Below are 12,266 nucleotides of genomic sequence, written 5' to 3' on the forward strand. Positions count from 1 at the left end.
CTTTAACTCTATTTATGAAGCTTCTGATAACGCCAGCCTTGTATTGTGTGGATCTGTAGGGATCTCAATGCATATATTGTCCAATGAAGGTAGGTTTGTGGTAGGCGGTAAGAAGAGTAGGCAGTAATGGCGGATTTCATAACTAACATGTCAAGTAAAAAGAATTACTTTAATAACTCCATTTCAAAGGTGGATTTGAGCAAAAAAGTTTCTAATCCTCATTGGAAAACCTAGGTCATTATTTAATGGTGGAAAATTGCAGTAATCAGAGGTGCAGAGGATGTGAATGTCCTGATCTATGAATCTCAAAAAAAATTACTATGAAGTACACCAACTGATCAGAAAGATGATCAGTAAGTTGTAATTTATTGCATGGTGAATGGTTGGCAAAAGTAGTTTTGTTATGGCAGTATTGAACATTGGAGTACTGTATATATTTTGGTTTCATTATCTAAGAAAACATCCAAATGCATTAAAGCAGTTCAGAGAAATTGACTCAGTTGATATCTGGTATGGGGAGGGAGTTATCTGGCGAGGAAAGGATGTACAGGGTGGGCTTGCATACTTTGAAGATATCTTTCCATGAGATCATAACATAGGATTCTGAAGTATTTCACAGGTTGAATACTGAAAGGATCTTTTCTTCCTGTGGAAGAGATTGGAACTAGGGGACCTTTTTTGCAAGGTTTGTGAAGGTTTGTAGCTCAGGTTGAGATTTAGGGTGTAGCTTTGCTCGCTGAGCTGTAGGTTTGATATCCAGACATTTCATTACCTGGCTAGGTAACCTCATCAGTGGCGACTTCCAAGTGAAGCGAAGCTGTTGTCTCCTGCTTTCTATTTATATGTTTGTCCTGGATGGGTTTCCTGGGGTTAGTGGTGATGTCATTTCCTGTTTGTTTTCTGAGAGGTTGGTAGGTGGTGTCTAGATCGTTGTGGTTGGAGTGCCAGGCCTCTAGGAATTCCCTGGCATGTCTTTGCTTAGCCTGTCCCAGGATAGATGTGTTGTCCCAGTCGAATTGTGTTTTTTTTTCATCCATGTGTAGGGCTACAAGGGAGAGAGGGTCGTGTCTTTTTGTGGCTAGCTGGTGTTCGTGTATCCTGGTGGCTAACTTTCTTCCTGTTTGTCCTACGTAGTGTTTGTGGCAGTCCTTGCATGGAATTTTTAGATGCTGTTTGTTTTGTCCATGAGTTGTACTGGGTCTTTTAAGTTTGTTAGTTTTTGTTTGAGTGTTGGTGGGTTTGTGTGCTACTAGGATTCTGAGGAGTCTTAGTAGTCTGGCTGTCATTTCTGAAACTACTTTGATGTATGGTAAGGTGATTAGGGGACCATTTAAAATTAAAGGATGTCCAATTTAGGCAAAGTTTGAGTATGTACGTTTTCTTACTGAGGGTTATCATGTGTGAAGCATTCCTCTACATACAATGGTGGAGGTGAAGTCATTGAATACTTTTAATCAGAGGAAGGTCGACACTTGACTAACAAGAGAGTCGGTTGTTATTGAGGGAGGCAGGAATGTGGAGTTGAGGCCTTGATCAGATCAGTCATAATCTTACTGATTAGATGAGGGGCTGAATGGTCTCTGGCTGATCCTAATTACGATATAGTATATATCATGTTTGACCAATAGAGGGAGCCACCTCTGAGTCAGATCCTCCTGTTGCCAGGATTCATATGTGCATTTTTCAGCAAGGGGAGTTCTACTTTTTAAATGTTCTTATCTGTGCCCATACACTGATGTACGCCACGTTCAATTTATCGGTTCATTGATGTGCTGACACTCATTGATGCTCCACATGGATTCCGAAAGCTCCTCCTAAAATTATGAATAGTGAAGAATATGAGAATTTTCAAAATCTCATCTGCATCCAGTTTTTAGTGTGCATTCAAGTGTCAACCTACAGTCTTTCAGAAACGTGCTGTGGTATAATTGGTATGCTGACACAAATGCCAAATCTATAAACTAATATTGATATTTGGGTAGCATTATTGAGAGGGAAAGAATTTAAGCTAGCTGGATGTGGATGTGCAAGAATAAGATGGAGGAATCTGGATAGATTTGAATTCCTTTGAATCTAAATGTGCAAGGGATGTGGAATTAAAACAGGTATTATTTTGATTGTATTTCTTACATTACAGTCCTTAATGAATCTTTAGCACCTATCCAAGACAGTCTGCTGCATTTGTTTAAGGAATGTGGTCTGTGTTAACGGCTCTACAACAGTACACTTTTTTTTAAAAGTTTCTCCCCACAGTCTTCAGTTGCAATTGAAGCAGACCTTGAAAGTGAAGAATATGGCACCAACATACAACAATTAAAAAACAGTTACCAAGAACAAGCTTGTGCAGTGCAGAGAAGTATTGTAGCTTCAGAACTAAATACACCATCTATACTCGGTAGAACTGAAGATCTTTGCTTTAATGTTGAAACACTGCAAAATGTAAAGTAAGTGGAATTTTGTTCCGGTTGAATGTCTAAGCTACTTGTCTAAGGGCAGGAGTTGTTTTGGGGGGAACAGGGAGAGAAGATAAGAACCAAACAAAACTGAACAAAAAGGTTGTTGAATAAACACATATGTTTTGAAGTATTTGAAGATGATACTTCATGTGTTAATCTGGAATGCATCATTTCATTAATTTTTAAAAGACTGTGGGCACGTGAGACTATAAAGAGAGCATTGCACTTTCGGTTTGCTGAAGGTCAGAAATTCTACAGCTTAAACTTTTTAATCTGACCTAAGATTTAAATTCATGGAGTGAATTTAAATCTTGACTTGTTTAAAAATCAACGCCCTAATGGAAAGTAACTCATCACATTTGCCTAAAAGCAGTCTGATATAACAGGTATCTTTGTTATTGTCAGAACTTGGAAGGCAAACTTAATCAGTAAATTACAACAGCAGCATGACCACATCTGCTCTGGGGAATTAGTTAATTGGTCAGCTTTTTGGTTTCTCTTCAAACATTTTTCTGTTACAACACTTTTCAGCTCTAATTCATTGAGTAGTTTAGCTAAGCTCTGGACAGTCATGAATGCTCAGACCACATCAGAGTTTGTTTCATCACTCCCTTTGGAGGCTTGTAAAGAGGTGAGAGAATAAGTAATGAAATGTTCCTATTGCAGGTGTCCTTTTAATAAAAACTATATTTGACTTTTGGCTACTTGAGCTGCAAGAATAGAAACCCTTGTTGAGGTTTAGGATCTGAACACTCCATTATGGATATTAATTGCATGTGTTATGTGTTCATATCCACACAATACATTTACTTTGACATTTTATGATCTAATTCTATCTGCACTGTATTTGAGAGAGATCTTATAGTCATATGGGTTTTTGTTGCATCATTGCTAAATGTTTTAAAATGTAGCCAATTTGGGATATAGATTGGGAGAAAGTGAGGACTGCAGTTGCTGGAGATCATTGTCAAAATGTGTGGTGCTAGAAAGGTACAGCTGGTCAGGCAGCATCCGAGGAGGAGGAGAGTTGACATTTTGAGCATCAGCCCTTCATTAGGAATGAAGGGCATATGCTTGAAACATCGACTCTCCTGCTCCTCTGATGCTGCCTGACTGGCTGTGCTTTTCCCGCACCACACTTTTTGACTCTGGGCTTATAGATTGGCCAACAACAGCAACACCTCTTTAAAAGAAAATTCATTCAAAATATCTCAAGAAATCTGTTGCATGAGAAAATCTGTTCTATTATTGTCAACTGAATCATCAGGATTATTGTCTAATTGTTTTTAAGTTTCTCTTTGCGACCTTCAGCTGAGACTGGGCCCAACTTGGAATTTGTACAGGATGAGAAGTATAACTCTCTGCACAATGCGCAGCAGATAGAAAGTGAAAGTAATCTTCAGAAACTTGCAGGCGAAGTTCAGGATACCAATGTTATACAAGAACTCAAACCAGCACCTACTCTGAATGGTATTACAAGTGCAGAAGATCACCAAATTGATTCTAATTCTTGGGAAGGAATAAGGTAAAGTAAATTTTATGTAAATGATCTCAGTTTGCTGCATACACCAAATCTGCAATTCTTCCTAACCATCACAAAATACATCAAGTAATTATTGCCACTTGAGTTTTTATTTAGCTTCAATAAACTAGTCATCTAAAGAATGACTATAAAATCTTGTTTATCTGTGGTAATTGGACAAATTTCAAGCAAGCTTTTTAATAATCATTTTTATATCCATATAATTAATTTTTTTTGTTCTTTCATGGGAAGTGGGCTTTGTGGGTTAAACTAATTCTCCTTGAGAAGATTGTGGTGAGCCACCACCTTGAACTGCTAAAGTCCATCTAATGTAAATGCACTCAGTGCTAATTTCAAAGTTGTGTTGGGCACCCTGGAGGCTGATTTATAATTTAATGATGAGGTCAATGAAGTACATGGGCGCAGATATTCCTGTATGAAAGTCAGTGAACGTACTCCGTATGGAAACCAGGGCTGCCAGCATGATATTTACCATGTAGATTATCTGAAGTATTTAGAACTGTTCTTGGCAGGTCTAGAGCCAGTTTCAGGAACCCAGGACTTTAAATCAGGAATGTCCAAGGACTCCTGCATTTCTGACTCCTTCAGTCCCAGCTCCCCAAACACCCCAGTCCGATAATAGTTCTGGCAGTGTTTACTGCTGCATGTCTCTAGCCCCATTTGGCACTGCAAAATCTACCCACCAACACCTTCCCCATTGCTCCAGCAACCTAGCAACCCGAGCTCAGCTCTCAACCACTCTTGCCACTGTTCATGATACCATTTCACCTCTGCATGCCTTCCCACCCCCAACCCCACTCCACCAACAGTTGGCAAGTGTGAGCAGGGGTGAGATATTAGGGTAGAAAGTGAGGTCTGCAGATGCTGGAGATCAGAGCTGAAAATGTGTTGCTGGAAAAACGCAGCAGGTCAGGCAGCATCCAAGGAACAGGAAAATCGACGTTTCAGGCATAAGCCCCTGAAAGATTCCTGAAGAAGGGCTTATGCCCGAAACGTCGATTCTCCTGTTCCCTGGATGCTGCCTGACCTGCGCTTTTCCAGCAACACATTTTCAGCTCTGAGATATTAGGGTAGTAAACCTGAAGAAAGTGTATGAATTTCTTCAGTTACTTCAAAAGCAGCTCTGACGTCTACGCATTTGCCTCTTCTTACCCACACACATTTCTCCGTGTTGCAGCTCCATGAGGAAGTCCAGTCACTTCAATGTTTAAATTAAAAGTTTAATTTTCACGAGTAGTCAGTAGTAAAAGTTTCTGATTTATCACTGACCAGAAGATCTGGACCCTGAAATTAATCACCTGAGCCCATTTTAAAGTTTGCGACAACGCTGCTCAGGGTCAGAGCTGTGAAATGGTAGATTCAGTTCAAATACAAATAACGCTTTGAAGTCAAAAAGCTTAGTTTAATAAACCGGTGGAAAGTCTGATAACCAATAAAACTGTATGCTCAATACTCCAACAAAATATTAATTAATTGAGAGTTAGCTGATGGATCTGTCTTGTGGAAGTAAACTAGTTTTTTTTTTGAGACTTTTAATTCCTAGACAAGATTTCATGAACTTTGATTAGTTGTTTCAATAACTTACCAAGCTGTCCTCGGCACTATTTTAAAAAAAAAGCACTTTGAAGTTCGTTCTTCCGAGCATCAAATAGAAGACCCATAATTGGTTTGTCATAATGATTTCCAAATAAAGAGTAATGCTGTTTCTTTTCTTAATATTATGAACTCTGCTACCTGCAATCAGCAATGCCTAAACATCAAAATTGAGCCATCTTGATTTCATTACACATAAAGTTTGGAAGGAGGCAGAGAAACTGACTGTAGCAACCTGTGCAATTGAATGAAACAAAAGAAAACGGCTGAAAATCACAGTAACTAACTATGGAGCAGTTTCCACTAACAAAAAGTGGATACCTCGGGGGGTTTGGCATTTTGTATTTTATAGACCCATCGTATTTTGTGTAATAATGAAGAAGGCAGTAAGTGAAAGTATTATACTTTTTGACTGACTTGTAACAAAGCAATTGAAGCTTTCAAAAAGGTTTTGTGATTGTCCTATCATTAAATCAATTTACATAGTGTTTCTAAAAACTTGCTGCAGCCCCTCTGAGAAACCTGAAAGAGAGGAAAAATGTGATGACATTGAGGCAATGCCGAAAACTGTGCAAGGTGATGAAAGCAACGAGCTGGTTGATACTGTGTCACAAAAATGTCAGAACAACTTGCATACACAATCTGTAGGTGGGCCATGCACCTCTATTATGGGCAATTCCATGAGCACTGCAAAAAGACCAAGACTTTCTCAAGACAGCAACTGCAGTGATAGGTCAGTTCTCTTTGTTTTTTTGCGTTTCCTTTTTGACAAAAAGCTGTTTTAATACTGGATAAACTTGAATCACAAGAAAAGTTTTCTGAGATGATTAAAGAATTGTAGTTCTGATTTTAATTTTTGAATGGTTGGTACCTGGGACTTCGATGTTGTGGCTATTACGGAGACATGGCTAGAACAGGGACAGGATTGGCTGTTGCAGGTTCCGGGATTTAAATGTTTTAGTAGGTTTAGAGGTGGGGGTAAAAGAGGGGGAGGTGTGGCATTGCTTGTCAAAGATAGTATTACAGCGGTGGAAAGGACGATGGATGAGGACTTGCCATCTGAGGTAGTTTGGGCTGAGGTTAGGAATAGGAAAGGTGAGGTCACCCTGTTAGGAGTCTTTTACAGGCCTCCTAATAGTCCTAGAATCATTGAAGAAAGGATTGGGAAGGTGATTCAGGAGATGAGTGACAGTAATAGGGTGGTTGTTATGGGGGACTTTAACTTTCCTGATATTGATTGGGAAAGCTATAGCTCAAGTTCGTTAGATGGGTCAGTGTTTGTTCAATGTGTGCAGGAGAGTTTCCTGACACAATATGTAGACAGGCCAACAAGAGGTGAGGCCATACTGGATTTGGTTCTGGGTAACGAACCAGGCCAGGTGTTAGAATTAGAGGTAGGTGAGCACTTTGGGGATAGTGACCATAATTCGGTGATTTTTACACTTGTGATGGAGAGGGATAAGTGTGTACTACAGGGCAAGAATTATAGCTGGGGTAAGGGAAATTATGATGCGGTGAGGCATGACTTAGGATGTGTGGCTTGGAAAAGTAGACTCCAAGGCAAGAGTGTAAATGATATGTGGAACTTGTTCAAGGGGCAACTATTGAGTGTCCTTGATAATTATGTACCTGTCAGGCAGGTAGGAAAGGGTCGTGCGAGGGAGCCGTGGTTTAATAAGGAATTGGAATCCCTTGTTAAATGGAAGAGGGCGGCCTATCTCAAGATGAGACGTGAAGGTTCAATTGGGGCGATTGAGAGTTATAGGGTAGCCAGGAAGGACCTGAAGAGAGAGCTAAAAGCAGCAAGGAGGGGACATGAAAGGTCCTTAGTAGATAGGATTAGGGAAAACCCTAAGGCTTTCTATAGGTATGTTAGGAATAAAAGAATGACTAGGGTAGGAATAGGTCCAGTCAAGGATAGTAGGGGGAAGTTGCGTGTGGAGGCGGAAGAGATTGGGGAGACACTGAATGAATACTTTTCTTCAGTATTCACTCAGGAACAGGGCATTGTTGTCGATGAGAATACTGAGGCACAAATAAGTAGAATGGATGGCTTTGAGGTATGTAGAGAAGAGGTGTTGGAAATCCTGGAAAAGGTGAAAATAGATAAGTCCCCTGGGCCTGATGGCATTTATCCTAGGATTCTCTGGGAAGCAAGGGAGGAGATTGCAGAGCCATTGGCCTTGATTTTTATGTCCTCTTTGTCTACAGGAGTAGTGCCAGAAGACTGGAGGATAGCAAATGTGGTTCCCTTGTTCAAAAAGGGGAGTAGGGATAGCCCTAGTAACTATAGGCCGGTGAGTCTCACTTCTGTTGTGGGCAAAGTCTTAGAGAGAATTGTAAGGGATAGGATTTATGCACATCTAGATAGGAATAATGTGATCAAGGATAGTCAGCATGGTTTTGTGAAGGGCAAGTCGTGCCTCACAAACCTTATTGAATTCTTTGAAAAGGTGACGAAGGAGGTTGATGAGGGGAAAGCGGTAGATGTGGTATATATGGATTTTAGTAAGGCGTTTGATAAGGTTCCCCATGGTAGGCTACTGCAGAAAATACGGAGATATGGCATTGAGGGTGAGTTGGAGGTTTGGATTAGGAATTGGCTGGATGGAAGAAGACAGAGGGTAGTAGTTGATGGCAAAGTTTCTTCATGGAGTGCCGTCACTAGCGGTGTTCCGCAAGGATCTGTTTTGGGACCATTGCTGTTTGTCATTTTTATAAATGACCTGGAAGAGGGGTTAGAAGGTTGGGTGAGCAAGTTTGCGGATGACACGAAAGTCGGAGGAGTTGTTGACAGTGAGGAAGCATGTGGCAGGTTACAGCAGGATATAGAGAAGCTGCAGAGCTGGGCAGAAAGGTGGCACATGGAATTCAATGTAGCTAAGTGCGAGGTAATTCACTTTGGGAAGAATAACAAAAAGATGGGGTACTGGGCTAATGGTCGGATACTTGGTAGTGTGGATGAGCAGAGGGATCTTGGTGTCCATGTACACAGATCTCTGAAAGTTGCCACCCAGGTAAATAGTGCGGTGAGGAAGGCATATGGCGTACTGGCTTTTATTGGTAGAGGAATTGAGTTCCGGAGTCCTGAGGTCATGATGCAGTTGTATAAGACTCTGGTACGGCCGCATCTGGAATATTGTGTGCAGTTTTGGTCGCCATACTATAGGAAGGATGTGGAGGCATTGGAACGGGTGCAGAGGAGGTTTACCAGGATGTTGCCTGGTATGGAAGGAAAATCGTATGAGGAAAGACTGAGGCACTTGGGGCTGTTTTCACTAGAGAAAAGAAGGTTTAGGGGTGACTTGATTGAGGTGTACAAGATGATTAGGGGGTTAGATAGGGTCGACAGTATGAACCTTTTCCCGCGTATTGAGTCGGGTATTACAAGGGGGCATAGCTTTAAATTAAGGGGGGGTAGATATAGGACTGATGTTAGGGGTAGGTTCTTCACTCAGCGAGTCATTAGTTCATGGAATGCCCTGCCAGTAACAGTGGTGGACTCTCCCTCTTTATGGGCATTTAAGAGGGCATTGGATAGGTATATGGAGGATAGTGGGTTAGTGTAGTTTAGGTGGGCTTGGATCGGCGCAACATCGAGGGCCCAAGGGCCTGTACTGCGCTGTATTCTTCTATGTTCTATGTTCTATGTTCTATGCACTCAAGGTCTCGTGTCTCAGTGGTGTTGTAGTTAATTGAAAAAATGGCTGATCACAATGGAGAGTAAATACTTTGACAGATAAGCTGACAACCTTTTAGTGGGCCAGTCAGGAAGCACTTTGGCTAGGTAAAAGAGGACATAAGTTCGGACGCAAACAAATTTTTACAATAATAACTAAGGGAGAAGTAGTCATTTGGATATGTAACTGGCACAAAGGTAGGAGACAGAGGGTGCTGATGGAGGGTTGAGGAGTCCTGTGACTAACAATGTGCTCTAAGATTGGTGCTGGTTCACTTTTTTGTCACTTGAATGATTTGCATGTGAATACAGGAGTTCTAGTTAGTAAGTTTGCAGATGGCACCAGAATTATTGGTGTAGTCAACAGTGAAGAAGGTTACCTCAGAGTATATTCTGGATCAGTGGTGCTGGAAGAGCACAGCAATTCAGGCAGCATCCGAGGAGCTTCGAAATCGACGTTTCGGGCAAAAGCCCTTCTTCCAGCACCACTGATCCAGAATCTGGTTTCCAGCATCTGCAGTCATTGTTTTTACCTCAGAGTATAACAAGACCTTGATCAAATAGGCCAATGGGCTGAGGAGTGATAAACATGAGATGCTACAAATCAGGCAGGGCTTAATGGTAGGGTCCTGGAGAGTGTTGCCAAACAAAGAGACCTTGGAGTACAGGTTCATAGTTTCTTGAAAGTGGAAATGCAGGTAAATAGGTCAGTGAAGAAGACATTTAGTATGTTTGCCTATGTTGGTCAGTGAAATGAGTTTAGGAGTTGGAAGGTCATGTTGCGGCTGTACAGGACACTGGTTATGCCACTTCTGGAATACTGTGTTCAATACTGGTCTCCTGCTATGGGAAGGATGCTGTGAAACTTCAGAAAAAATTTACAAGGATGTTGCCAGGGTTGGAGGATTTAAGCTATAGGGAGAGACTGATCAGGCTGGGGCTATTTTCCCTGGAGTGTCAGAGGCTGAAGAGTGACCTTACAGAGGTTTATAAAAGCATGAGGTGCATGGATAGAGTAAATACACAAGGTCTTTTTCCTGGGGTAGCGGAGTTCAAAACTAGAGGCGTAAGAGTGACAAGGTTTAAAGGGCAATCTTTTCACTCAGAGGGTAGTGCATGTATGGAATGAGCTGCCAGAGGAAGTGGTGGAGGCTGGTACAATTCCAGCAGTTAAAAGGCAGCGGGATGGGTATATGAATAGGAAGCGCTTAGAGGGATATGGGCCAAATGCTGGCAAATGGAATTTAATTAATTTAGGATTCCTGGTTAGCATGGGTGAATTGGACAAAAGGGCCTGTTTCCATGCTGTACATCCCTTTGACTCTTACAAAAATATTTTACAGCGTAACCTGTCTTGGGTCTTAAGTATATCCAAGTTCTCCCCAGTTTACTAAGATAACATTCTTTCTTTGCATTATGGCAAATATGGACATAATAGGATTAATCACAATTTTGATTTTGTTAGAAGGTGCCCCAGAAGTTTGCGTCTGGACTTTTACATTAACAGAGTAAAAGCCAAACCAGACTAGTGTTGCGACTATGTTTAGCAGGCTATATGCACAGATAATTTAATATATTTAATTTCTTGTCAATACATTCATTCAACTTTGTTGAACCTTTCTGGCAGGAATTTGCTGGCACTTGAAATGAGAATAGGCCTTAAGTGTTGACATCTTCTGAAATGCTGGTTTTGTTCTCGATTGAAATGTTCCAACTAAAATGTGCAGACTGGGAGTTGAGTGCAGACTTGAGTTTCCAGACCTAATGTTAATATATTACTGAACTTTGAGTTTTGCAATGGTGCAAACCTGGGGTAGAAATAAACATTCCTAACTCTGTTATGACATATAAAAGATACCTTTTCTTCTAGACTTGGCAACATGTTACTACAGGGAATCTGCATTTAAACTGGGCCTGTTTAGCATTGTTTTGACTTAACATTGGTAAATTATTAGGATCAGAAATTTCATTGAGCAGCACAAGATTCATCACAAGATGTAATTTACTGAACATTACCTGACCCGATTGGCACCATTTTGATGTGACTTGCAGCCACTCCCACTGCTGCATCGCTAAATGAGACTTAGAATAAGTACCCACCGTATCCCAGGCCACCAACTGGAGTTGCCAGGTGGTTCTGCCAACATAGCAGTCACTGCCCCTCCCAATTCCAGCCACTTCAGAACTTAGCAGCCCCTTCTCCTCCTGGGTCAAGAGTGTCAGTGATGTCAGTGCCTCAGCAGTAGTCTACTTCTTCCCTGGTTTGTGAGGCATCGGCAGCTTTGTAACTCAGCAGTTTCCCCCCCCCCCCCGCTTCTCCCTTGGCCCACACAGTCATTGACAACTTGCAGCTCAGCAGGCACCCTCGTCCTCTGGCCTGTGGGATGCCCACCAGGAAAAATTCAACACTTTTTTGACTCTATATAGGTATTTTTACATTTATTTTCAGTTCTTTCATTTACCATTCTATGAATTTAGATATTTCAAGTATTATAGTTCAATTTAGAAGGTACAAGTGTAATGCTGTAGAACCTAACTCTAGTTTTGATGTTGATTCTTAAAGGAACCAATGCTTCACTTAGTCTTTTCAGTTAAAGCTGTGATTTTCAAAAGTACAATGCTGCCTTTAAGTGAGGACACATTTTTTAAAATTAATTTTTGCTCAATATTTTGGAGAATGTTAAGATGGCATTCAAAAGGTTGGTCCATAATTGGTTATTTGGCTTATGGTTCTTTAACTTTTTGCTTTTGATTGAAGCTTTGTTGGCAAAACTAAATTAATTTTGGTTCCTACCTGATTGGGATCTTTCCTACCTGTTCAACTGTGACACTACATCCACGAAATGACAATGAAGTACTTCCAAGATCTGCAAAAGGGGTTTGGTGAAGGCCTATTGTTTCTCTCTCAACTAGTTCACCCTATGGGGTTATCATGGACAAGTATAAAGCAAGAGTCATTAGGTTTTAACATTTGAAATTCTTAGAGTCAAAGAGA

At 41.0% G+C, this 12,266-nt stretch overlaps 1 protein-coding gene across 14 annotated transcripts in view; it reads left to right on the forward strand.

Annotated features, from left to right (window-relative positions):
- The window catches only part of LOC122549739 (uncharacterized), a 68,725-nt gene that overhangs the window by 13,132 nt on the left and 43,327 nt on the right, over window positions 1-12,266 (forward strand). For 8 of the 14 annotated variants that reach the window (XM_043689662.2, XM_043689665.2, XM_087987027.1 and 5 more), the window contains 3 exons: window positions 2,241-2,444; window positions 3,748-3,981; window positions 6,101-6,325. In XM_043689662.2, the coding sequence (XP_043545597.2) occupies window positions 2,241-2,444; window positions 3,748-3,981; window positions 6,101-6,325 (663 nt within the window). The remainder of the gene's footprint in view (window positions 1-2,240; window positions 2,445-3,747; window positions 3,982-6,100; window positions 6,326-12,266) is intronic. The other 6 variants (XM_043689667.2, XM_043689670.2, XM_087987030.1 and 3 more) reach the window with 2 other exon arrangements.

The sequence above is a fragment of the Chiloscyllium plagiosum genome, unplaced genomic scaffold (assembly GCF_037043375.1).
Source record: "Chiloscyllium plagiosum isolate Xiang-an unplaced genomic scaffold, Cpla_swu_hap1 HiC_scaffold_5, whole genome shotgun sequence".
In the NCBI taxonomy this organism is placed as follows: domain Eukaryota; kingdom Metazoa; phylum Chordata; class Chondrichthyes; order Orectolobiformes; family Hemiscylliidae; genus Chiloscyllium; species Chiloscyllium plagiosum.